The sequence below is a fragment of the Vanessa cardui genome, chromosome 19 (genome assembly GCF_905220365.1).
Source record: "Vanessa cardui chromosome 19, ilVanCard2.1, whole genome shotgun sequence".
Taxonomy (NCBI): domain Eukaryota; kingdom Metazoa; phylum Arthropoda; class Insecta; order Lepidoptera; family Nymphalidae; genus Vanessa; species Vanessa cardui.
In genome coordinates, this window is record NC_061141.1 from 9390951 (window position 1) to 9418713 (window position 27763).

The 27763-nt window shown below is 32.3% G+C and overlaps 5 protein-coding genes across 5 annotated transcripts in view; 2 read left to right on the plus strand and 3 right to left on the minus strand.

Moving 5' to 3' along the window:
- Positions 1 to 2478, minus strand: part of LOC124537999 — a 116365-nt gene extending 113887 nt beyond the window's left edge. Inside the window, exon 1 of the mRNA XM_047115000.1 lies at positions 2082 to 2478. Within this exon, the coding sequence (XP_046970956.1) occupies positions 2082 to 2271 (190 nt within the window). The 5' untranslated portion in view covers positions 2272 to 2478. The remainder of the gene's footprint in view (positions 1 to 2081) is intronic.
- A 1796-nt stretch (positions 2479 to 4274) lies between these two features.
- LOC124537958 (RIB43A-like with coiled-coils protein 2) lies at positions 4275 to 13021 on the plus strand. The gene is made up of 9 exons (XM_047114953.1): positions 4275 to 4467; positions 6803 to 6943; positions 7417 to 7577; positions 9018 to 9153; positions 10027 to 10131; positions 10649 to 10788; positions 11518 to 11605; positions 11986 to 12092; positions 12691 to 13021. The coding sequence occupies exons 1-9, from the start codon at positions 4345 to 4347 to the stop codon at positions 12830 to 12832; spliced, it is 1143 nt and encodes a 380-aa protein (XP_046970909.1). The 5' UTR covers positions 4275 to 4344; the 3' UTR covers positions 12833 to 13021.
- Positions 13022 to 15248: 2227 nt separating this feature from the next.
- On the minus strand, positions 15249 to 22116 carry LOC124537872 (histone deacetylase 11). Its single transcript, XM_047114824.1, has 8 exons — positions 21993 to 22116; positions 21795 to 21918; positions 21524 to 21634; positions 20693 to 20784; positions 19670 to 19874; positions 18653 to 18819; positions 17309 to 17417; positions 15249 to 16251 (listed from the first exon to the last, which is right to left on the minus strand). Exons 1-8 carry the CDS (start codon positions 21998 to 22000, stop codon positions 16057 to 16059), a joined length of 1011 nt encoding a protein of 336 aa, XP_046970780.1. The 5' UTR covers positions 22001 to 22116; the 3' UTR covers positions 15249 to 16056.
- Positions 22117 to 22492: 376 nt separating this feature from the next.
- LOC124537745 (centrosomal protein of 135 kDa-like) lies at positions 22493 to 25338 on the plus strand. Its single transcript, XM_047114637.1, has 11 exons — positions 22493 to 22552; positions 22622 to 22804; positions 22975 to 23082; positions 23196 to 23525; positions 23600 to 23678; positions 23752 to 23935; positions 24011 to 24134; positions 24423 to 24571; positions 24687 to 24785; positions 24885 to 24959; positions 25197 to 25338. The coding sequence occupies exons 1-11, from the start codon at positions 22493 to 22495 to the stop codon at positions 25336 to 25338; spliced, it is 1533 nt and encodes a 510-aa protein (XP_046970593.1).
- LOC124537873 (vacuolar-sorting protein SNF8) lies at positions 25109 to 27054 on the minus strand. The gene is made up of 4 exons (XM_047114825.1): positions 26660 to 27054; positions 26334 to 26535; positions 26043 to 26189; positions 25109 to 25674 (listed from the first exon to the last, which is right to left on the minus strand). The coding sequence occupies exons 1-4, from the start codon at positions 26925 to 26927 to the stop codon at positions 25539 to 25541; spliced, it is 753 nt and encodes a 250-aa protein (XP_046970781.1). The 5' UTR covers positions 26928 to 27054; the 3' UTR covers positions 25109 to 25538.
- Between the last annotated feature and the right edge of the window lie 709 nt (positions 27055 to 27763).

Sequence of the window (27763 nt, forward strand, 5' to 3'; positions counted from 1 at the left end):
TGCATGAATTTCTAGTTTCAGCCCACTTTGTGTAAGGGGTACCTTATGTCCTTGTCTGTATCCTTGAACGTTCGTCCAAATCTTTATGATGACCATCATGACAACAACAACATCAGTCTGTAAATTTTTCACTGCTGGTCTAAGGTCTTGTCTCCCTTTGAGGATATGATTTGGATTTGGAACATATTCCACTACGCTGTTCCAATGCGAATTAGTGAAATGACAATTAAGAAAACTGTTATCAAAAATGTATAAGTAGTATAAAATTACTCGATTCCAATTTATTATATTACGCTCAGGAACGATTCGGTTCATCGACGTTCTACTGTAAAAAAATAATAACTTCTTTGGTAAATTTGCATATCACTAATTCTATAGTAATGAGAGCCGCTCATAACGTCAAGTCAATCCTGAGAGCATTTCGTCATCAAGTCAACACGTCATGTGAAGGTCAGTGCACGCGATCATCCCAAATATAGTGATACTCGCACAAATTTTATCTTCCATATATATATATATATATATATATATATATATATATATATATATATATATATATATATATATATATATATATATATATATATATATATATATGTTATTTAACAATGAAACACCGGTCAACACTACAATACAACAAAAATACATATTCGTTCTATGTATACGGAAAATTATTACCAAATATAAAAATAATTATTTATCAAAATAATAAATATAAATAAAGTTGATTCAAATCATACGAGAGATATTGAATCGTATTTTTACAAGTAGTTAAATTTAATCGCCGGTTCGGTGAGTCGAGATGACCCAGTGGTTAAGACTCATAAATCGTAACCAAAGATTGCGAGTTCAAACCGGACAAGTATTTTTCATATTGTGTGTTATTAGCGTTTATAATTTATTCGGTCGTTAAGAATACGTATATGTTTATCGTACACAAACGTAATCTATAAACATTCCCCATGTGGATACCGTATTTGACCTTCGAGATGGAATAGAAACCAAACTTTTTTTCTAAATGGAGGGCATAGTCCACCCGGGGGACATATCTATGCTCTTACTTGATTTACTTTTATAACTCGTTCGGTATGTAGATTTTACCGAAGAAACAGTAAAAAAATCAACGCACTAAGTATAATACTAAATAAGTAACCTATTGACTTATAATACGATTTTTTCACATATATATGTATAATTTTTCATACTCTACATTTGTGTAGAGTATGAAGCATCTGAAAACAGTTGTTAAAATAATTAATAGATGCCGCTTACTTTATTTAATAATTATATTTTATAACCTATCTTTTGTACTAAGCTATTTATTTTCATGTTAAACATCTGTAAAAAATATTTATAATAATAATAGACACATTATTAATACTACGCCTATACTAAAAACATACACAAATAATAATCATTAAATTTAATACTGTTTCTAAATAAAAAGTCGCAAAACAAAAAAAAACAACATTACCAAAAAAGACAACGTAAAACTTTTCACCTATTTCATAAAAAAAAATACATTTAGTATTTGAAAACAGTAAGCGTCCCTATTTACATTAATTATATTAGACAGTATTTGCTATCTAGCTACACCTAGTTGTTGCATGTCTTTAAACAGTAAGGTGTAAGGTTGTATAGTTTATTTAATATTTTTCCTATTTACAAATTAAAATCCTTATACAACTCTACAATATAACTTAAAGCTTTAAATATAATAGAAATAAATAATGACATTCATTTTTTAAATAGTTATTTAATAAAACAGTGCCAAATACATAAATATGCAGGCGAAATATTTAAATAAACTTCGTGTTAATATTCACAACTGACTGACTCACTTCCGTAAAACGACCGTTGTATACAATAACATTTATAAATAAATATTTAACACAATTCGGCAGCTGTTCTTCAATCATTAACATTTCACTATATAGCAAATATATTATGTTAATTTATTTTTTATTAGATAACCGTACGTGGCGTATTAATAAATAATTTATAAAGTTTGCGAAGAAGTTGTAATCAATTATAAATCAGCGCGCTCTTGTGTCAGAATGAATTAGAAAAAAAATATTTACCTTTTCTCCTTCCGAACGGTCCGCAGAATGAGGTTCCTTTGCCAATGACATTGTCATCGACATACTTGATCAACTTCGTTGAATCTTCGGTTTTGTGCCCGCGGGACACACACCATCTCGCCGGCAAATCTTCTTGCATGGATTCGGATTTTCCTTTAGTACCTCTTGATTTTTTCAAGACACTTGTCATATTAAAAACACATTACACAACATGAGAGTATTTTAAGCACATTAAGTCACGAAAACACTAGTAATACTTTTTGTTTTGTTTATTTTTAAATCACGGTTTTATTTTACGAAATTATCTTTCGCGTTTTATGTTTACGCAGAGAGACGTCGTGACGATGTTACTTCATCAGACGAATGCCTTATTCGCGCTCACGAACGTATACTACTACTTTACGTTTACGCTAATGGTATCGCCGCTACGACGCACATCGCCGCATTTTTAGTGTTGCCACGCGTAAAAATAAGCTACCATTTAGTAGCTTATAAAATTTAATGTTTCCATAATTAATATAATTCAAATAAGTGTAACGTCTTCATGGTTTATTATTATTACTCGTCATTTTAACCATTTTTATTTCTTAAAAATATGGCATAATATGGCAACATTTAATTGCCATAATTTTTTTATTCAAGATGTTCTAAAAAATGGAAGCGTATTTTTTTTTCTAATTAGAAAACAAGGTCGAAAATATTTTCCCAAAACATTATTATGCAAAAACTCACTGAGATATATATAATAGGTTGGGGAAAAAGTTTCTTCGTATTTTATATGAAAATTCAAAAAGTTTTTTTTATAGTTTATTTACATTTGACTAAAGTATGTAGGTGCCATTTTGTGCCATAACTTTTTGCCATCTTGTTGGTAGTGACATGATCCCATTGCTTTAAAAATTTTGTGGTTTTGGCAGTCCTCTCGTGATGTTAACCTGACACTGCCTAAAGAATTCTGCAGAGACCGAAACAGATGAAAATCTGAAGGTGCAAGGTCAGGACTATACGGCGGATGCATTAATACCTCCCAGCCAAACTCTCGTAATTTTTGTTGAGTGGCTAAAGATGTGTGAGGTCTAGCGTTGTCATGGTGAAAAACCACACCCCTTCTGTTGATCAATTCTGGCCGCTTTCTCTCAATTTCTTGCTTCAATCTCATCAATTGTTCGCAATACAGTTCTGAATCGATGGTCCTGCCGGGCGGTAACAGCTCATAATGAATGATGCCCTTCCTATCCCGCCATCCACACAGCATTACCTTGTTGCGAGTTAATCCGGGTTTTGCCACAGTCTGTGAAGCTTGACCGGCCTTTGACCACGATCTTTTTCGCACGTTCTTGTCGTATGTGATCCACTTTTCATCACCAGTTATCAGCTTCTTCAAAAATGGTTCGGTTTCATTACGTCGTAATAAAGAATCACAAAGGAGTACACGGTTCAGTAGGTTTCTTTCAGTGAGTTCATGAGGCACCCATATATCGAGCTTTTTTGTGTACCCAGCTTTATTCAAATGAGTCAAAACCGTTTTGTGGTCAATTGCCAGTTCTTCAGCTACATCGTAACTACTAATATGCCGATCTTGCTCCACTTTTTCAAAAATGGCATCAATTTTGTCCGTAACAGGGCGACCAGAGCGAGATGCATCTTTGATATCAAAATTTCCGGCTTGAAAACGCTTACACCAAACTTGCGCTACTATCACAGATACTGCATTAGGTCCATAAACATCACAAATTTTTTTCGCGGCTTGAGTTGCATTTTTACCTTTTTTATAGTAAAATTTTAAAATGTATCGAATTTCTTCTTTAGATTCACTCATTTTAACAACAACAAAAACAAATGAAATACACACAAATTCCTAATTTGAATTTGGAAGTGCATTCTTTAAAATTAAAACTTTTTAATGATACAAATGGTATAGCCAAAGAGATTTTATTACAAGTTCATACATACTATATGCGAAAAGACTTTTTCCCCAACCTAATATATTTAATAGCCGTGTCATAAATAGAGTCATAATATTAGGTATATTAATGTATCGAACATTTACAATAATATTAATATTATACAAAAAGGTGGATATAATCTACATAAAACAATTTTATAAAGATATCATTGGCTGAAAATAAAGTGTAGTTTCTATAGCAACAAGACATGTTAGATCGTTGCAAGTTGAGCGAGGCTGTACCATTACGTATACATTTTATATTCTTTACCAAATTATATATCAATTGATTTGAATTTTTTTATATTATTTTTGAAAATGTTAAAGTTACAAATAGCTAATGCGCAAGATCGCAAGGAGGCTCAAAACAGAGAAAGAAGACGACAATGTGAATTGGAAAGAAGATCTCGGATTTTCAATGCAAGAAATAGGAAGATCGGTGTATGTATAAAGAAATTTAAGACACACGCTCTATAATTTAGCATATAAAAAGTATGTTATATTTAAGAAGTACCGCGTCCTAAACGGCTGTTTAGGATAGAGCTTCCCAAATCAATTAAATTAGAAATCGTAGAATCTAACTACGGAAATTATTTGTTTTGCATTCGTCCATTGAACTATGAGATAGGCTTAATCCCGATACAACGCAGTCCACCAGCCCCAAACAATGAGAATGAGGTGCGATGGAATATGCGGTGGTATCTTTGTTACTATTAACTACAAATAGGTATAACTTTTGTGGTAAAAAAATAACAAAAAGACATGAAATTATTTAAACGATTTTAAATTAAATAGCAACGACTTGATACGTATTGTCGGAACCAAGACCTTCCCTGAGGGATGGATTTTGTCACCCACATCTGTAAGTGGAGCTTATCTAACTACCCTACTCTACTAGGGATTGGCTGTTAATACCTCTCTATTTAATACATATATTGCGTACTAGTCCACGGCTTCGGTCACCTTTTAGTAGTAAGGCGTAAGATGTTATACATAAAAACTTAGCCTATTCTTCTATATTTTATTTGGAATTTAAGCTATAATATACAAAAAATACCTCAAAATCGTTTCAGTGGACTGAGTTGATCGCATTTGTAATATACATACTGTATAATATGATATAGATTACATCTATTCAGCTGACCATAAAACAAAATATGACCGATTAACTCCTATATTTGGACGTATAAAGCAGAACATTGCAAAGAACTAAATTTTCGTATAAAGCGTGTAATCACAGTATTAAATATAATGTAAACCACATTGTACACATTGTACATTATACATTGTACCACATACATTGTACATTGTACCACAGAGAAAAAAAGGAGATCTGTCAACTCTACGGTGGGGCGGAAAGTTATGTGTTGTCAAATCAATCACAGATGTCGTCAGTACCTAAGTCAATTTATCACTATCGAGTTTCATCTTGTTCGATTACTATTTACATTACATACTAACCATTACTACAGACAGTGGCGGCGCATGAGCGAATATTAATGTGGGCAAGATACAGTTTGCGAGGCCCTTGTTTTTTTTTCAGGACTCTGATCCCAATGTTATGTTGTACTTTTTCAAATTTCGGGCGCGATTCTTTGCGCCGCGAAGCTGTGGTTGTTTGTTACCAGTGACGGCGCAAGATCGTGGGCAAAAGTTTGCGGGGCGATTGTTTTTTTTTTCAAATTTCAGGCGCGTGACCCTTTGTACCGCGAGGCCGTGGGCCGCCCACGCCTTACGCCGCCACTGATTGCAGAGTTCCCTGACGTTGATCCTACTCTAAAGTCTAACATAGCACTCTCTAATCTAACCAAAGACAATATTTAAATAAAGACAAATAATATATTCCGAACATAAGTAACGCGGAGACACATTTTATAACAATGATAAATATTTATAAAGCACACTCAAATTGGTAAATATACATAAGAGAAACAGTTTACAAGTACATAGTACGTACGTCTGTAGAATATAAGATCAGAAGAAAGAAAATTAGCACAAGAACCAACAACAATATGAGACATAAATATATGTATGTGTCATATATTGTGGAATAGCCGCTATCTCCACTGAAATGACGATCAAAGTTAGCTAGAATGATGATGTATATTGCTCTAATTAGAAGAAACAATTTGAATCAAAGGGTTGTGGTTCAAACCAAGTAAGATTACATACATACGTTAAAAGTTTATTTGTTCCCAAAAATAGGCCTGATATTTAGAGTTTGCCAAGGTTGAAACTCTTATCAAATGTTTAATATAAAAATAAACCATACCGACATTAAATTAAAATGTTATTATTTTTCTTCATTTGATATTTGAAATAGGTAAATATCAACCAAAATTAATTTAAAATATTTTCTCTCTATACGTCTATTTGCACAGGAATATAAATCCTCGTAGAGAAGCAACTAGGAAACTAAGGAAAATGTTGATTTTTAACGTATTATAATAATAAAATAATAAATAAATATGAGACAACATCACATACATTACTCAGTACTTTGATCCCAATGTAAGTAACTAAAGCACTTGTGTTATGTCTCTGGTGTATAGGATATATTCATAACCGTGTATTGTTCGAAACGATGCTGAATTATTTATGCTTCACATTTAAACGACATATGTATGTTCACACCTTAAATAATGATATAGAAGAAAGTAGCTTACTTAATAATTACCAACCAAACTCGTACTACGAAGAAAACTTTTAAAGCGCGTACATATCTTCACTACACGGATAATTTCAGACGGTAATTAACATATCAAATCAACTTCAGGTTGATCTACCATTCCTGGAGCGTCAGGTGGAAGAGAAGCGCGCTGAGCGAGGTGAGATAGAGAGGAAGAACTTGGCTTTCGCTCAGCAGATGATCAAGGACAGTAATCTCGCCGTAGTCCTCGAGGCCAGGGAGAGAGAAGTATCGGAACTCTGTGATTTGTAAAGAGTATAATTGAATCGTATCTAACTCAGTGCGTACGCGAACACCTTCTGAAATCCTTTTATATATTGTGAGATAAAATAGATTGTTACATAAAAGCGTTGTGCTACGTCTTGGTAGCAAAAAGCAACTCTACAGATATTCTACCGCCAACAATACTCGGTACTGGTGTTTACTAGTACACAGTATTGTTGTGTTCCGGTTTAAAGACTGTGCGAGCCAATGTACAAGCGCAAGTGATGTAACAAAAAGGTTTTATATTTAAATAACATAACGAATACGCATTACTTACAAAACTAACACGTTAAAAGTCACCACGAGGCAATATCAGACATGACACGTTATCTTTTAATTTTTTTTTCGAACAATCTTCATTTTCATTTATATATCAATCAATAGCTATTGTAAAGAAGTTGAATTTTGTTCCAAAAACTTTGTCTGTATATGTTTAGGAACGCCGTCGTATAGGCGTAGAAATAGATGAATTCCGTCAGAAGTATCAACGCAAGGAAGATCGGCGTGAATTCGATCTGAATAATCCTGATGCGCTAAAAATGCAACTACCGCCGAGACAATCCGATGGCGAACCAGTGGGATTATCCAGTGCACAAAAGTAAGTGTATTATTATCACGTGGTTAGAACGCGTGCATCTTAATCGATGATTTCGGGTTCAAACCCAGGCAAGCACCACTATATACATGTGCTTAATTTGTGTTTATAATTCATCTCGTGTTCGGCAGTGAAGGAAAACATCGTGAGGAAACCTGCATGTGTCTAATTTCATCGAAATTCTACCGCATGTGTGTTCCACCAACCCGCATTGTAACAGCGTGGTGGAATATGTTCCAAACCCTCCTAATGGAAGAGGAGGCCTTAGCCCAGCAGTGGGTAATTTACAGGCTGTTACTTTACTTTTTTTACTTATAAAGATTACAAGTTCCGCTTAACTGTATTTCTATATTAAAGTAATAATCATGACGATATTGTTCGCGATAGACTCTACTCATAGTCTTTACGTGAAGCAATTTACTATATTTTACTATTTTGATAGAGTAGGGACTTATGCTAATAATGCTTGCTTTTATTTGCTTTTACAAAAGTTAGTTTCATATAGACATCGTACGTCTCAGAAACATGAGTCGTCTGACTGTCTGATACATAAATACATATTCGTAACGAAATACATAGCGAAAACTATTATCTAAATCCGTACATACATTTAGGTGAGCGTTTGCTGAAAACTTTGTCTCAATATATATGTTAAAATAGCTTTAAATAATACTGTTTTTAATTTATAATATAATAATGGAAAGTAATATTTAATTAATTCAAGTTTATGATACTCTCTATGGTGGTAATGTGATCGTAAATATAGCACTGGTTATAACGAGAAGATTAGTCACTCTTGAAGCGCAAGTGGCGCAAATTAAAATAAAACAATATCTAGATAATAAAGGCTGAAAACAAAGTCGCGCTGATAACATACTCCGTAGATTTAAAGCGTATGTAAGTGTTACGTGCTGGTAGGAGATACCAATTGATTATATTATATTGTTTATTTTGAAAAAAAATCAAAAAATTGAGCACAACATAACGTATGACGTATATTACAAAAACAAACAACAACAACAGCCTGTAAATTCCCACTGCTGGGATAAAGGCCTCCTCTCCGTTCGAGGAGAAGGTTTGGAACATATTCCACCACGCTGTTCCAATGTGGGTTGGTGGAATACACATGTGGCAGAATTTCTATGAAATTTGTCACATGCAGGTTTCCTCGCGATGTTTTCCTTCACCGCTGAGCACGAGATGAATTATAAAGACAAATTAAGCACATGAATCAGCGGTGCCTGCCTGGGTTTGAACCCGCAATCATCAGTTAAGATGCACGCGTTCTAACCACTGGGTCATCTCGACTCACATGCATGACGTATATTGTTTTACCAAAATGTTTTTATAACATTTGTAACGGAAACTAAGTATTAGTTTAATCTTATCTTAGGAATATGAATTGATGACATTCATGCTTTATGTAATCGTATGATCGAACAGATTCGAAGGTGAAGATCTTGAGTACGAGGAGCGCAAAAAGATAATGGCAGCTCAGAAGAATGCGTGGCTCGAACAACAAGTTCAAGAGCGGAAAGCTGCTGAAGAGGAACGCAAGCAAGCGGAAGCTGCGTACATGGTGCGTTCAATATTATTATAAAGGTAGCCATACACGCTAGGGTATGGCTACCAAGAAGGTTTCTCTAAAGGTTCGCACAAAATATAGCAGCGGCGGGCCTCAACGCATCGCATTGCAAAATTGCGCCAAAGCATATAGCAGGCGCATCGGGCCGCACCGCGACCCAATATCTTATAATCAGTCAGGTTTTGGCAATCTAAGAAGATGGATAGTTTTGTAAACAACACTTAATCAGCCTTCTACTTGGTGCATCTGCTAACGCACACTGAGACGGACCGCATTGCAACGCATAACATCGCCGCAAAAATACGCCTGGCTAGTGATGCGCCAATGCGTTGCGATGCGGCCCGTTGCGGCCAGCCTGAGGTGTGTGATAGCCCATACAAAATGTATGAAACTGATTCAGGAGAAATTTTGTTATGCGTTGCGGCTCTCCTCGGTGTGCGCCTATCTTAAAGGTCGAACTGTACACGTAAACTGATAAGCTCAATCACATCATAACACATCTTCAGGCATCATGCTTATACACGCTAGGCTACCAGAAAGATTTTTCTGCCAGATTAATTATACAAGTAAAGCAATAATCTCGATTCACATCTTCAGGTATCATGTTTAGCAAATACTTTTAGTGTTTGTCTAAGTGGTTAGTGGCTAGCTTCTTAAGGTTCCTGGCTTTTTACCCCAATTGGGATCAATAAAAGTTATTGAATTTATTTTTAGACACAGTTTGGAGTTTAGAAGGAGACAATGTTAACAGTCCCGTGATCCAATAGTAAATTTATGTAGAAAATAAATATTTTAACAAAATTCAAAATATACTTTTAAGTTTTTCTTTGTATAATCTGGAATTAAAATTATTAAATTTTGCTTCAGATGGCAATTAAGGCTAGAGATGCACGCGCAGGTGATCTCGACAAACTGGAGAGGGAGTGTCGTTATCGTCTCGGCCAGGCGAACTTGCGCTACAACGAGGCATTGGTAATAAGCGAAATGAAACATAACTATATTTCATCATCATAATCATCATCAGGCCTTTTTGTCCACTGCTGGACAAGTGCACGCCACTTTGGTCTTTCTCCGGCCAGATTATCTCGCATCCAGCTCCTGCATGCGAGATAATTGATTTACTTACCCCAAAAATGACTATGCATGTGTTGTATGTGGCTGACAGGCATATAGGCACCTGATGTTAAATGGAGACTGGTGCTATTTATCTATTAAAAGTTGTGTCCATTGTGTCAGTAGTTACAATGGCTCACTCACCCTTCAAACCGTAACAAAACAATATTGATACTATTGTTTGGCGGTAGAATATGTGATGAGTGGGTACTCATCAGATACCCAGACGGGTTCACACAAAGCCCTACCTCCAAGTAATTGTTTGAAAGAAAGATAAAACAAATACATTTTTACACTTGTAATAAAAAAATAACGCCTTCTTTACTCGTCGTTATGGTTTGTAAAGAGATGATACTTACTGTTTTACAATTTGAAGGCGGCCGAGAAGAAACAATTAGAGCAAATAATGAAAGAACAGGAAGAAGCTGACAATGCCGCGGAAATGTACAACAATCTCACTTCAGACATGCTCACTGAAAACCCGGACGTAGCTAAGAGCGCTCTGGGGAACAATAGGTATGAAGCTGTATCATTATAACAAATGAAAGTTATAAGTCATATATTTTCCTTGAATTTGCTATAGAAACTTTTCCAAATTAACTTTTTTTATTGAGAGAGGTCAGAGATTAAATAAAGATTAGTCAAGGCTTGACTTCAAATCCGGACAGGAGTCAATTTTTTTCTAGTATTACATTTTGTAGTTGCTACCCGTGAAGGTTGCATCGTGAGAAAATGTGCATAGTATTTATAAATTAAAATATATTCGGACACTTGTGATAGTATTGATACAAAGCGTAGTAGTTGAATATACTACTAATTCTTCTTAAAAAATAATAGCGAATGTTCTAGCAGTGGCACTTTTATGGGCTATTCCATATTACAGACCGTATTTTTATATTTTTTTGGTTCTCTTAACTTTGGCTATAATTAAAATAATAATAATAATCTGCATACAGACAAACCGTACTGAAATACGCTCAAATATTTAGAGATGAGGAAAGTATTCATATTAAAAACATGTACAACTTTCTTGTTTCATTCTTGGCATTGCTCCACTTTATATTACCAGGAAGATACGAGTATATCCATAACACTAGAATCATATGTAATATATGTAGAAAAAACTTTTTTCAAGTCACATTAAGAAAAATATATTATGCTAGTTTCATGCGTTACAGTTAAAATATAATGAATTAAGTGACTACAATATAGTAAATTGCTTTAAAAGATTGTTTTTATTTTCAGAGCCATCGGTTTTATGTACAAAGGTATGAACCAGGAGGAGTTGAAGAAGTTTTACGCGGCACAGAAGGAACAAATGGCTGCGGCAAAAGTATGACGTTCTATGCCTAAAAAATATCTTTATTTAAATAGCCTGTTTTATCACTAGTTAAGATACTCATAAATTCGTAAATATCAAACCTTTTAGAAATCCAAAATTATTTTTTTTATCTATTTTTTACCTAACAGAAGCCACTGACAAATCGTATTACGAATATACTCCAAATTCTGGAAAATTTGCTCATTGGACGTATTTATTAGTATTACGACTCACGACGGAGTATAAATATCTAACTATTTGCTATACTTAAATTTGACAAAAACAAAATACAAAAATATCTTTAATAGCTGGTACTTAACAAAATTGTAATATATGCTACGATGTATGTTATCATTTTGTTTACATTATAAAAATAAATTTATTGAATGTAGGCAAAGCGTGAAGCAGAAGAAAAAATGGAAGCAGAGTGGCAAGCTTTAGCTAAGTCCATACAACGGGAGGTCGCTAGACAGGATATTGAGGACCAAAGAAAGAGGAGGTAATCCATTGTTTTATACATTTTTCGAAAGAACAGGAATTGAGGTATGATGAGGTATTAGGAAAGGACAAAAGGTACCTATAGTCGTATCCAACAAATAATAAATATTAATATGTATTGTCACTTACATGGATCTGACGCCTGTCACTTGTCCTATTAACTTTTGGCATATTTGCCGAGATGGCCCAGTGGTTAGAACGCGTGCATCTTAACCGATGATTGCGGGTTCAAACCCAGTCAAGCACCGCTGATTCATGTGCTTAATTTGTCTTTATAATTCATCTCGTGCTCAGCGGTGAAGGAAAACATCGTGAGGAAACCTGCATGTGACAAATTTCATAGAAATTCTACTACATGTGTATTCCACCAACCCGCATTAGCACAGCGTGGTGGAATATGTTCCAAACTTTCTCCTCAAAAGGGAGAGGAGGCCTTTAGCCCATCAGTGGGAATTTACAGGCTGTTGTTGTTGTTGTTGTATATTTGCCCACACGCCTGTATTACAAGTATATCCCTCACGATTGATATTAAAATTGGCGACATTAATTTGGATTCGGACATGTCTCGTATTTATTGTACAACAACGTTTCTTTTGCAGGGAAATTGCACGTCAGCTGATGGAAGAAAATCAATTACTCGCGCTTCAGCAGAAGGAGACTGAGAAATACTACAAAGAAGTCGTCTACAACAACACGCCAACCGACGACTACTATTCTCAGTTTAATACAACTACTAGATAAATTAGTTTGTAGATCAGTAGAAGTTGTAATCGCTTCGATAATTTTTGTGACGATAAATTGATAGATGATTTTTATGACATTTTTGAATATTTATTGTTAATTTAAATTCAAGATCATTCAAATTATCATCATGTCTGGTGAAACTGTTGTTAGATATTTGTTTTCGTTCACGTTTGACGCGTTATAGCGATTGAAACTATGGAGTACAAAGGTAAAAAAGTATGTTTGTGTGTATAAATACATGAAATTAAATGGTGCAGTTGGATTTATGGAAGGGCGCGTTTTGCATATTAAGGAAAGCGCAAAATTAAAGCAAGAAAATTAGACGTTTGTCTTGAAAAGTAGCTATTTTCGAATTTTTTTGTATTGTTGGTTGAATAATTATTATACATACATACTATTGAAAATATAATGCGACTGTAGTCAGAAGGATAGCGCTATTCTGACAATTAATACATAATACCTTTTTCAAACATTTTAGTTGAGGAAATTTTCGAAATTTTAGAAAGTTTGAGATGTTACTACACTCCATAATATAATCGAAGCTTTGAAGTAGTAGAGTGTTATTATAATCGTGCCATTGTTGTACGAAATGTTCCACGATTCTAATCGGACCACAGATTACAAAAAACTTTAGGTAACATTGCAACGCTTTAACTGATATTCATATATAATTTTATAATTAGATTTTATGGCATTTTAGACTTCTTTTTGGACCACTGTGATGCAAATAAGGGCTTTTTTGCTTCGAAATAATAAATTAGATTCGATAATGGATTCCATCGGATCCTTTGTAATTTTGTTAGATTAAATAATTTTTGTTCGATTGTAATAAAACAAGAGTTTGGAGAATAATAAATAGTTTTTATTTATGGAATTATATTCCGCAGCACAATATTACAATACCATGCACATCTAATATCATAGAGTAAAAATATATTTATGATTTAAATACAATTTTGGCTTTATATAAAAATACTAAATATTACAGCAGTGTTTTGAAGTATTTGGCACATGAATGGAGATCAAAATGTTTTACGAAGACTAATGTCATAAGTCGAGTGACGACACTTTAACTAAAATATACTTTAACGGCCTCATATTAAAGTTGTTTAACGAATATTCAGTTAAACCTTGTTTTTTTTTAACTATCAATGATTCTAAATTTGAAGAACTGCATTGTTTAACTTATCTCCCGTCTAAACAACATTTATAGGTTACCTTTATCTATTCACTCAAGGACGCGTAACAAATTATTTTTAAATAAATCTTTGTTTTTTTGCTGCCATTACGTACACGCAGACTAAGACATGTTATATGCACGAGGGTAACTCATCCTAATTCATTCGTGAGTGAACAAATCTTTACGCAATACTCAAACAATTTAGGCTCATATAGAGCCTAAATTGTGACTGACTTTAAGTTCATTAGGTACTTTTTGGTTTTATATTTTTGATCTTTGAACAACACACTGTTTGAAGCAACACAATTATATATTTTTCAACGATTTACTAAAGTAAGCAAACCTGTTTTCAGGATTTTAAGGAGGTTGCACACTCTTTAATTATTTTTTTTTAATAGTACATTCGTTTTCGATTGTATTATACTTTATCATGTAAATTTTCTTAGCGTTGAATATGAATATACAATTACTAATCTGATATATTTATTTGTTATCACTTCTTATTGACGATGTATGTTTGAACTTTGTATGACACATTTTTTTTATACATTAATTTCTCTTTTAAAATTAGATTGAGACAGTTTAAAAGATGGACGTTATAGGCCAAGAGCCAACATCTACAAATACAATATACCCAAAATAATGAAAAATAATATATTCTATTAGAAAAATCCCACTTTGTGGATGAACAGCTATATTAATGTACATTTCTATCACAATAATTTTAGGATTGTTTGTTCCTGTATGCAACTATACTACTTGAGATGTAGACCAAGAGCCAGTAAAGCGGATTATGAAACTGACAGCAACGAGTTACATCCTAAGATGTTACAACCACGCCTAACTAATATTCACATAAATCTTATATACAATATTACTTCGAGAGTAATACAAATGTGTCCACAGTAAAAAATAATGTGTTGATTTAAATTTATGTTGCCATTATTAAAGTAACTTTTGCCCGATTTCCACTAACCAACCGCTGTAAGCTTAATACTCCTAAATGTAATACATAATACATGGTATTCAATTTACACGATATTAAATAACTGTACCAGAAATACATATGTATATTCCAAACGAGTGTTATTTTAATTTACGCGGTTAATACATGCAAAACAATTTATTTACCTACAAACACTTTATATAAGATTTATTTTGTAACTACCTAGGTGATATTTCTAATGTATTTTAAATATCTCAACTTTCTGTTTATTGTTGATAGGACTGTTTATCCTTAACACAGGTTATATAAATAGCCTAGATAGGATAGCCAGTACTTGACCTGTGTGTCTTTTGATGACTTTGTTATAATACATTGATACTTTTATCGTAGTTCAACCATAACTGTTTATTAAGATTATTTTTGTATGGAAAGAAATAAATTATTATTATTATTTTAAAAACATCATAGGCCTATTTAAGTTTAATTTTAAGCCAATGGAAAACAATATTGTCTTTATAAGACTGTATTTGTTAATGTGGCTTATATAAATCAATATTGAAAAATTTTACAAAGATGTTCTGACTTTATGCAATAACAAATTATAAGCATGATAAATGATCACTAATCACATATATATATGTATATATATACAAATCCTGAGAATATACAATATAAATAATATGACAATATCTAGTATGGCGCTTTTTGGCTCTTAGTCTACTCTATAACGTAAGTCGAAATCTTGAAAACAATCTATTTAAACTACTTTAAAATTGTAAAAATAAATAATATATCAAAATATAACACAACCAAATATCACTTATAAAACATTCAATTAATACTGATGGTAAATATAATTTTTGTTCAAATTAATTTACAAATTCCCAAAAAAAATATGGAAAAACAACTCTATATCTAAAGAACTAAGATTCAATTTTGTATAAACTAACGACAAAAGAACGAAAATCTTAAATTTGAAATGGCATTTGTGGCATATTTGTAAGATCTAATTAATTCACAATGAAAAACCGACCTTGGATCATTGTAATACGGTTCATTATTGTACAAAAATAATGACACCGAATTTAATACCTTTTAAAACCTTTCCGGTTTATCTGTAGCCTTGCTCTTAGGTTCACATCCGATTAAGCCTTTGTTCTTGAGGTTCATGATGGAGTCTGCTATGATCCTCGCCGTCTTCCTCAGATACCCTCCACTGGTGAGCATCACGACAGGAATCTCCTTCTCCTTGCATATCTCGAAGACGAATTCATCGCGTTTTATGATACCCTGTGAATTAAGATTAGGAAGAAAGAATACATGATAGATATTACCTGATACATATTTTTATTATAGATTATGTATATATTATTTAAAAAAAAAGACGATAAAAATGAAATCCAGCGAAGATCCGACGACCTCCATGGTCGAGTGGTGTGTACACCGGTTTTCATGGGTACGCCACTCTGAGGTCCCGGGTTCGATTCCCGGTCGAGTCGATGTAGATTACCATTAGTTTTCTACGTTGTCTTGGGTCTGGGTGTTTGTGGTACCGTCGTTACTTCTGATTTCCATAACACAAGTGCTTAAGCTACTTACATTGGGATCAGAGCAATGTATGTGATGTTGTCTCATATTTATTTATTTATTTATTATTTATTTTATTTATCTGCTGATGTTTAGTAAAAAATATAAAATATAAAACGCCAAAATGTTTAATGTAAAATGTAAAAAAAAGCAAGGGCATCTACGAACCTGTGGATGTTGCAAATAAACAAAAAAGAAAATATTTTACCAGCAACCCGCCCCGACTTCAATCAGTTACTTGATATGAATGGTATATCATGACTAAATTACATTAAATCATTATAAATTATAGCCTATGTGTTCTTTAATGTATAACTTATATTACTGTAGAATTTCATCGAAATACATTGAGTAGTTTTTTCACGAAAGAGTAACAAACATACATACATCCTCATAAACTTGGGCATTTATAATATTAGGATAATATATATATTATATAAACTATATATAATAAACTAGATGTGGCCGCGACATTGTACGCGTTTGAATTTAACAAAAAAAATATATTATTGTAGCCCAAGTTACTCCTTATTATATCAGTTATCTGCCAGTGAAAGTCCCGTCAAAATTGGTCCAGCCGTTCCAGAGATTAGCCGGAACAAATAGACAGACAGACGCACCGACTAAAATTGTAAAAAAATATTTTGGTATATGTACCGTGTATAAATACATATGCATTGAGTAAAAAGGGCAATTTTAATATTACAAACAGACACTCCAATTTTATTATATGTATAGACATTCGTTTATAAACACTTACGACTTCACTGATCCTCATGTGTCCGAGTGGATCTGAGTCTAAGATATCAGTACCGGCGTTGTAAACCAGTATGTCTGGCTTGAACTCTTTGAGGGCAGCCTTTAAGTTCCTAAAAAATATATTTAATTAAATAAAATCAAATAATGGTACACAAACACTTTTTAAATACATACAAAGATTCTAGGATAAAATCATGGAATGTACCTTCTGTTTTTTAAGTGTTAAATTATTTCTTACTTGAGGATCGCTAAGTTAATTGGTACGGTACGGTGAACACGGGCCCCTTTAGGTCAGGGGGCCCTCGTATGCAAATAATGATTAGACTTATTTTATTGTTAGTATGCGATGTATATTAATTAATGTTTTAAAAAAATGTGATAGGATACGATAAAAATAAATAACATCAGTATTATCATAAATATGATATGAATAAATTTTGCCTAGTTTAGCTTTTACTGCAACACCGCACGGGACCTCTATCCGCCTCGCCGTCCGAGATAATTTAGTTCTGTTTATGAACGTTGATTTGATTTAGGTATTAAGTAATGAGAACAAGAGGTTACATAATTACATAACTTACAATATATAAATACAGTTTCATTTATCCCAACAAATGTTTTTTTAAATTAACATGGTTATTTTTATTATTACAGTTACATAAAACGAGATTTTTAACAAGTTTTTAAATTTGATTTGATGGATCTCAAAGGAAAGGACAATGGTTGGGGTGAAAGTGACAATAGTAGTGGTGACCGGTGTTTACGCAGCAAACGCACGAGAGAGGAGGTAGTCCGATATGGACATTTCTAATGTCGTCAACATCTACCCGCAAACTTTAGTCTCGTGAACAAGACATTCGTAGACAATGTCGAAATAACGAGTTCCATCAAATAAAAATAAAAAAAACATGTTACGAGAGTAACCTTAGCCTTCAATACGGTTTTATGACATTTGATTCTATATCATATTTTATATCACATTATTATTGCATATTTTTAATATAGCAGGAGCTATTGAATTTACTTTATTATATACAATTATTATTGTAATTATTTTATATGGCATAGCATTTAATACCGGCATGTAACACTATTTCTTATTTTAAATATTATTGAGCTGTCATTATAAAAAAAAAATGGACTATAGCGTGGCATTCTAACAAAAGATAGAGAGATTGAAGCATTATTGTAAAACGATAATATTATTTTGGCCATCCCGAACTACTGAAATTACACATAGTAAATATCCAGTATTAAACAACTGTAATAAATTATTTAAATAATTCAATTATTGAACGCTCGCGTAACGCTGTGATTTATTTCATCGTAAGCAGATTGTACTCACTTTCTTAACTTCAACATGTATTCCAAGTCTTCGACCTTGTTCCCCAATTCAATCTTCCGCCTGATAGCTCTCTTGGCTTCTTCGTCCTTGGGATAGATGTGCCTGTTGTACATATCCATGATGTACACTTCCGGAACTCCGAGGAAATCACGCTGGTAGCCGTTGCCCTTGGAAACATTAGTAGTAATGACTGTCATACTCCCCGAAAACATTGTCTAAGGCAAAATCTAAATTCAATGTAAAAACGATAATTACAATTTTAGATAGAAATAACTTGGTGGTAGGGCTCTATGCAAACCCGTTTGGGTAGGTGCCACACACTCAACAGATATTCTACCTAATGTTGTCTAAAATTTTTCTACCCGTGACCACGAACGCTGTAAAGTGCTCAAAACGTCGGGATGTCCAAAATAATTAATATACGCGATTAAAATCCGTAATAACTAGTTTTATTTAAAAGATATTCTACCGCCAAATAATACTACTTAGTATTGTTATGTTACGGTTTGAAGGGCGAGTGAGCCAGTGTAACTACTGTGCTGAAAGTACAAGGGACATATCATCTTAGTTCTTTAGGGTATTTCTTACAGCGTCATTGTCTATGAGCGGAGATGACCACTTACCATCAGGTGGTCCATATTGACATATGCCATTAAAAAAACCCAAATCAGTGAAGAGTTCGAATCAAAGAACATCAGTCTTTTTTCTAGCGGTAATCAAGTACCCCGTAATAAAGTAATAAATCCACATTATTGTTAGTCTATATAAATTTAATTAGTTTGCTATTAAATTTGCGAAATAATAGTTTAGTTACGACGCTGTTTGGCAGCTGTAACGCGCTTTGTTGGCAGAGCAGCTATGACGCAGCTCTTCAAGGCTATGGCAATTAATTCCAAAAAAAAAAAATCGAAGACATAGCTAAACTCAATTAAGAATGTTTCTAGTTTCATATATCCAAAAATATAATTAAGTTACTTTACAAATTTCAAAATCCTTTTTCAACATAACTTAACATACTTGATGAGCATCCAAGTCCACAATCATGGCGTTTTGCACGTTCCTATGTTTGACAAGATTCTTTATAAGGAGTGTGATATCTGCGTATGCGCAGAAACCCCCTCCCCGCCCCGCGCTGCAGTGGTGGAAGCCGCCGCCCACATTTATCGCCCAGCCTCGCTCTAGCGCTAACTTACCGGCCAACACTGAACCACCAGTTTGTAATCTGTAATATAAGTTATTGACTGTCATAATAACTATTATTATATTACTAGTAGAGCCCGTATTCCACTTAAGCTTAAGAGGAAGATCTATAAGACCATGATCAGACCTGCTGTCCTATATGGATCTGAGTGTTGGGCAACAAAAGGGATGACTGAAAGACAATTGCATGTTGCGGAGATGAGAATGCTGAGAGGAATGTGTGGTGTAACGCGAATGGATAGAGTAAGGAATAAGTACATAAGAGGAAGTTTGAAAGTGACACTGATAGCCGAGAAGTTATGTGGAAGGCAGCTATCGTGGTATGGGCATGTAATGCGGAATGAGGGACATATTGTGAGGAAGGCCTTGAGCATGAATGTGGATGGATATAGAGGTAGAGGACGACCAAGAAAACGATGGATGGATTGTGTGAAAGACGATATGGTTAGAAAGAATGTTACTTGTGAGATGACATCTGACAGAGAAGTATGGAAGGAGAAGATATGCTGCGCCGACTCCAAATAAAATTGGGAAAAGGGCAGGAGGATGATGATATTACTAGTAGAGCCCGCGGCTTCACATAGATTTTAGGCTGTTGGTTGACATGTGTTAGGCAAAACAAAACCTACGTCTTCTTGGAGTTCAAGTTTGCTTCATGCCAAATTCCATCAAATTTGGTCAGCAGTTTGGTCATGAAACAGCGACAGTCAGACAAACAAATTTACTTTTACTTTTTAACATTTACAATATTAATAAAGATATGAATATGGATAGAGAGCTAGAAAAATGTTTTAATTACTATATAATATGATGTCTTGTTAATATTATATTTAATCTCACCTCATAGGTTTCAAGTAAGCACGTTGAACAAGAATATTCGGGAGACAAGCCACTACAGGGACCTCTGCTATCATTGCCACTTTTCCGCTCCACTAAAATTATTATTAACTATATTTGAATTAACAAGATATTTGAAAATATACTTCCATAATGCTATTTATTACATAATCAATTGAATTTCATATTTTTACTTTTCCTATCTCATTTATACTTTATTAATAAATGGGAATGTAAAGTTTTTTTGATTACTGATTCAATGCCTATAAATCTACAAAATTTTAGAGAAAAATAAATCATTCTAAACCACAAGAGTATTAATTGTTTATTAATATATGTTTTATTTAACAAATATTTATTACTTTAATATTTTATTTTATAATTACATAAACAAATCTAAAAAACAAAAGCTGAATTTTATTTTAAAATATTAATATCAAAATACTGCTTCAAATCTCATAAATCTCATGTTGTGTCAGTCTCGGATTATTAAACAAAAGACAAATTCAAACCCAGTAGTATGTACAATAATAGTCAACTTGTTAATACAACAATTATTAATAATTATACTTAATTAATAAAATTAGTATTTTAGTGTGATTCAATTGCTTTATTTTCTCAAAATCTAATAACTTTCATGAGCCTAGTCTGAAAAATGGTAGCTAGAATTCTTCAGAAACATAAAAGTTGTCTCACATTGTTTTCCCTGATGATAAAAATTGTGTCAAAGAAATATTTTCATAGAAAGTAAGAGCAAATGTGATAGTATTAATATATATGTTTTCGATAATTATTTTATGATAAGATTATACTATAAAACATTATAAATCTTACTTTAAGAGATTTAAGGTATTTCTTTGTATGGACAACAAGTAGATCATTTTCTTTTGCTTCCAACGGTTTTACCAGGCATTCTTGAGTGATGAAATTAGCTTCTAAAAGATACTGAAAAGTATAAGATGTGAAAATATATTACAAATTTTTTGTCAGTCAAAAACAAACCAAAACATTAAAAAAGAAAGCCCATTCCATTACAATAAAATTGTATCTACTACGATAAAATGTATATAAAATTCGTAAGACTGAATTTTTTTAATTTTCATACCTGGATAATATTTCGCCATTTCTTAGCATCAAACACATGTAACTTCTCAAATCCACAAAAAGACACATTATATTTTTCATCGTATACAAGCGGCCACTGATCATCTCTTATATCAATATATAGACTAAAAAATAAATTACCGATTGTTTTGTTATCAAATCTATCTATCTTCCTAATTAGTAATACTAACGCATTTACCTGGACATTGTGATGAGCTCGTGATGATATACACTTTAGGACAATTTATTATTTACATTTTCCGAAAATAATGCAATATGCGCGATAACGATAAGCAAATATTTGATTCAAGTCAAGGTCATTTTATGACGTTGACGTTAAATCTAATGATATTTTCGTTGAAAAACATTTTAGGCTTAAAATTACATTAATTTATAAATGTTATATTGGAAGTAGAAAAAGAAAATCCCTTTTTTAGCTGATTTACCCATTATTTTTAAATACCTATACTATAAAAAGCAGCTATCAAAATGCCTATGAACTGGTTGCTAGGCAACGAAAGTGACACTTGAGCGCGCGAAATGTAAACAAAACCAAACACGTGAAAAATTAGTTGAAACTTTAATTTAATTTGCATTCAATATGAATTTTTATTATAACTCATCTTTATTCACATATTTATAATCCACTTATTTTTCATTCATTCATAATCACAAGTATCAATGAACGATTAATAAAACATGAATGAACCAGATAGTAATAATTTGGATGCTTTGGAGAATGAAGTTCAATTTTACAGGGTAATTATTTAGAAAAAATATTTGAACTAAATTTTTTTCTAATTTATAAAATATTTAATTTTAAATTATTTACAGCAAAATCAGACAATAGTTGAGCAAGAGATTAGAACATTAATTGCTGATAACCAGAAGTTGTCTCAGCAAGTTGGAAGTCTGTTAAAGGAGAAATTGCAGCTCGCACAACAGGCCCATGACAGCGATCAAACTAAGGAGCTGGAAGAATTAAAGAAACAAGTGTGTTTGCTAACCAAGGTTGACAACTACCATTCTTGTAACTAAATATTTTACAAACAGTAATTATCCCACTATAATTTAATACTCAAAATATACTATGGACCCACCCCTGTTTACTTAGAATTACTACTATTGTTTTTATTAATACAAAATTTACAAAGCTTCAATCTTTAATTATTCTTTTACAGGAAAGAGATTCATTGAATGTTTTGTGGCAAACATCACAGAAAACTGTCGACGCGCTAGATATAGAACTGAAAACATATCAAACTTATGACAACAGAAAAGCAAGTCAAGTTAAAAACTCATTTATTACAATTATCTTTAAATAAATAAATAATTTTCAATACAAGACTATTTTGGATAGGATATTGCGTTTATTTTTAAAGTTATTTATATTACTTTCCAGAACAGTAATGGTGATAACGCAGATTTAGACCTAAAACTTAACACTGCTCTAGCAGATTATGTTGAATTAGAATCTAAATATAAGAAAGTACATGCTGAACGTAATTCACTTCAAACTGAATTAAAAAACAAAGAGAATGAAATTGCATCTTACAAAGAAAGAGGCAAAGAATTGGAAAAAGAATTACTAGAAGTTAAAAAATCCTTAGAAGATCATAAAATAAATCTGTCTGCAGAAATTAAAAGTCACGCGGATATAAAATCACAACTGCTCATATGCCAAAAACAATGTGTAGACCAAATTAAGAAAGAATCAGAAGCCAAATCCAAGGTTACAAGAATTTTAATACTAAAATTAACACTAGTAATTAAATTTTCTCAAATTCTTCTTTATTACTTATATAGGTTGCAGAAGCATTACAACTCTACGATTTGGTTTCAATACAAAAGAATGAAGCTTACAAAAAGATTGGAATCATAACAGGTTTCTATTTCATTTCATTCATCTTTCCGTAGTTTATAAAAGTTATAATTTTTAAAAATGAATTTTATTTTAGGGGAGTTGAATTCATTAAAACAAACACTATTGAATGTTCAACGTGACACTGAAACAAAATATAGAAGAGAATTAGATGAAATTAAGGAGAAGTACAATGAAAAAGTTTCTGATATGCTTGAACATATTAGAAACCTTGATGCTGAAATTGTAGAAAAAGGACTCTTATTAAATAAAACCTTAAGGTATATTTTTAGTTGCTGATTTATTCAAAATAAAATCTACCCAATTAATCATCAATATTTAATTTTTCAAAACAGAGATAATAGAATATTGCAAGCCACAAATGAGAATCATTTAAAACTTCAGCAGAATAACTTGAGTTCAGTTGATCCAAAGTTGGCTCTTGCTGAACAAAGACTGGAAGCTATGTTCCAAGAATTGGTATGTTTGTTTTTTTATTACTTCTTTTAAAATAAAACTTTGGACCCAAAAGAGTACCCTTAGAAACTCCTCATGACCCAATAATATTGTAGTCAGGATTACATTATTAAAACTTGTTCATTATTTAATTTAATTAAATTATAACCAAACTATATTTTTTTATGTTATAATGTTACCTCATAACAAAATAATTGATAATAATGTTTTGTATGATTAAACCTATCAAAAGCTTCTTGTTATGCAGTTCTATCTCAAAGTGTCTTATACTATATGATAATTTATCCTAAGGTGGCCTCAGAGCGTCGTAACATACAGCTCGTTTGTGAGAAACAATCCTTGGCAATGGATATAAAGCGAATTCAAGACATAAACACTAGAGAAACGAAAAGACGCGACTGGGAAGAGAGTCTAATGAAGACACAGATTGACGAACTAAAGTAATTATTAGAACTTTATTAAAAATTTTTATTAATTAATTTAACTATTTTTTTAGACTAACCACAACAAATCGGCCACTTTTATCGTATATACTTTACTACCTATTTATTTCAGATTAAAAGTGGAACATCTTCAAAAATCTTTGGATGAAACGCATGAAATGATCCATAAACTGCAATCTATGCTGTCTTCAAGAGCTGAATCTAATCAAAAGTATCTATCAGCAATCTATCTATTTTATACTTTATGATCAATAAAATGACCTCTTTTTGAAATAAATACAATAATTACAATTAATAAATTAATTTGCAGAATGGTTACAACAAAAGAAAATGAATTGATGGAACTGAATAAACACTTAAAAAATCAAATGGAACTCAATAAAAAGTAAGTTACAAAAACAAAGAACATTCACTTTAAATATAGTATAAAAGTAAATTGTAATGGTTATATGATGATATCTGAACCAAACATTAGTATCTGTATATATATAATTTTTTTAACATTCAAAAACCAACAAGAGACAATGATCACTGTTGTCTGATAAAAAATGTTATATTATGCCTTAAATATAATGATATATGTAAATATTGAATATGTAAAGGACAATGTTTACATTTGCAGATGGAAGGTGTCATATTTGGACATGACTGATAAATTAAAAACAAAACTAGATGCCTTAGAAAAAGAAAATAAAGAATTAAGGATCCAATTAAATTTACCTCACATATCCTCATCAAATCACGAAAGTAGCAGTAGTTTATGACTTAGAAACACATTTTAATAACAGTGCAATATTAGTTTATTAAATGATTAAGTTTTTAAATTTTTACAATTGTTTTATTATATTATAAATACAATACCCTCATTAATTAAGAAATATAATAATAATCTGATATTTACAGTCGCTGTTAGTATCAATTAAGATACTAAAATAAATTCCAGGGCACTAGATTCTTTATCACATCACGAGGCAGACACGCACTCAGCAAACATGCTGGGGAACCAGTAAAGAGTTTCTTTTGCATCTTGAGTGTCTATCCAAGCAAGACCTTCTTTGACCATATGGTTGAGTGCATTTTGGGCTCTTGTTTCATTCCAACTAAAAAATAATGTAGTGACATTCATTAATTATTCCTATACTAACATAATAATAACAGTATAATTATTTTATATAAAATTAATGACATGTAATGTGAATTCATATTTGTGTGACTGTCAAATGGGCCATGTGATGGTGAGTTATCACCTCTACCCATAGATATTGGAAATGTAAGGAACCACAAACCTTGGATGTTAATATGTTTTATTTGTTGTATGTGTAGTTATCCTGGCTAATATAAAATACCTAGCAAAAAGTCATTTATCCCAAAAGAGTAAAAAATAGATATATAAATTTAAGGTAAGGATATAAAGATACTTCTAGATGTATTTAGGATATTTTTTAATGTATTATGTTCTGAAACTTACCCTAGATCATCTGTGAGAATGCTTGCAGATACCCAGGCAGTGCCTAATGTACTAGCCTTTTGGAGTACTAGAGTCTGGTCTAAGTTCAACTCTCCTGGTACTGACTGGACCAGCCATTTACCTTTACCAATTGGCACTACTGTAAACCTAAAATCATACATCAATTTACTACAGGCTCAAAAAAAGACTTTTCAAAATTTATAACAATCTAAATATTTATAGATGTGTGAATATTAAATTTCAAAAAAATGATATTTAATAATTTCTCAGTAAGTAAAAAGCTTTAGTTACCCATTTCCAAATATTTTCAGTTTCTTAACAGCAGCTAATAAATCTTCATTGGTAATGTCCTGATGCTTTTTTGCTTTTCCTCTAGCAGCTATAAGCCGTGTCCTCAATTCCTCTAATGTTATGAGACCACCATTTTTGTAATTTGTAGCTAAGCACACTTCCACAATCTGTACCCCCAACTCATAGTAAAAATCTCCAATGCCTAGAATAAGAAATTGGTTTTAACTTTACAAAAAAAGAAAATAACCTTTGTAATTGGTTGTTTTTTAAATTGAAATAACAAATAACTCATTCTTTCAGTTATTATGAACATAAAACCAACCAACCTAAAACTGACCAAAATCCTTTCCCCGAAGCCAAAGGGTCAACTCCAATCGCAGCGCACATTTCTTGGAACTGTCTCCTAAACTGGGCATTCTTTTTTATTTCACTCTTATGTTTGGTAGCGAATTCCTCGAGGTTTTCCCTAAACACCTCCAATTGTTTTGACATTTGTTGAAATTTATTCTCTTGGATTTCGGAACCCTTTTCTCTGTACTTTTCTTGTTCCAGTCTCTGTTTTTGAATAGCTCCCACACCCGCGCGACGACGCATTTTAAATAGTTTAAATTATACACTGATCTAAATTCCTATAAAATAAAAAAGAATATTATCATGTATCACAGATTTGACAGTAATATGTTTTGAAATTTGAAGTTTTGTCAGACGACTGACGGTAAAGCTGATGACTGAGGAATAGTGATACCTATCTACAAAATTTAAGATCTACCATATTTTACCATTATGCTTAAATACAACAACAGTGACTTAATTAATAACATAAACTTAACGCTTATGAATCGTCATTTATGTAAATAAATTATAAATTATTATATTTATCTAATACATATTTTGTTATTGTATCAAATTTCATGAAAAATAATCGGTTTTAGAAGGTTATATTTGTATCGCTTAGTTATTAGGAGAAAAGATTTTCCAGTGCCTAGTTAGAAATATTTTATAATTTGGTTTATTTTGACCGATGAGACCAGTATTCCAAGCAGTGTAGGAGAAAATACGCAGCCGCATATATTACGAGAACAAATGAATTTTAATTTAGATCATGCAAATGATCCAGTTGCATAAAGGGAGAAATTGAATAAAAGACGATTAAGTAAACTACTTCTGGTTACTTTATCACAACATAATCCGTTCTAGCGAACGCTAATCAGCTGGTGTTCTTCTAGTTACCTAGAAACTTGCAGTTAATAATGGACTCAATTGTCTGGAAGAAGTAGAGATGATAGCTAATTAGCCTATGGTAAGCCGGGGCCAAGAGGATAAAGTGCATCGAAGTACCTATTCTAAGAATATAGAACTACGTAAACCGAAAAGTAGTACTTATTCAGAAGTCCAAAATAACCCTAAAGCCTGCCGTAATTTCTTTGAGG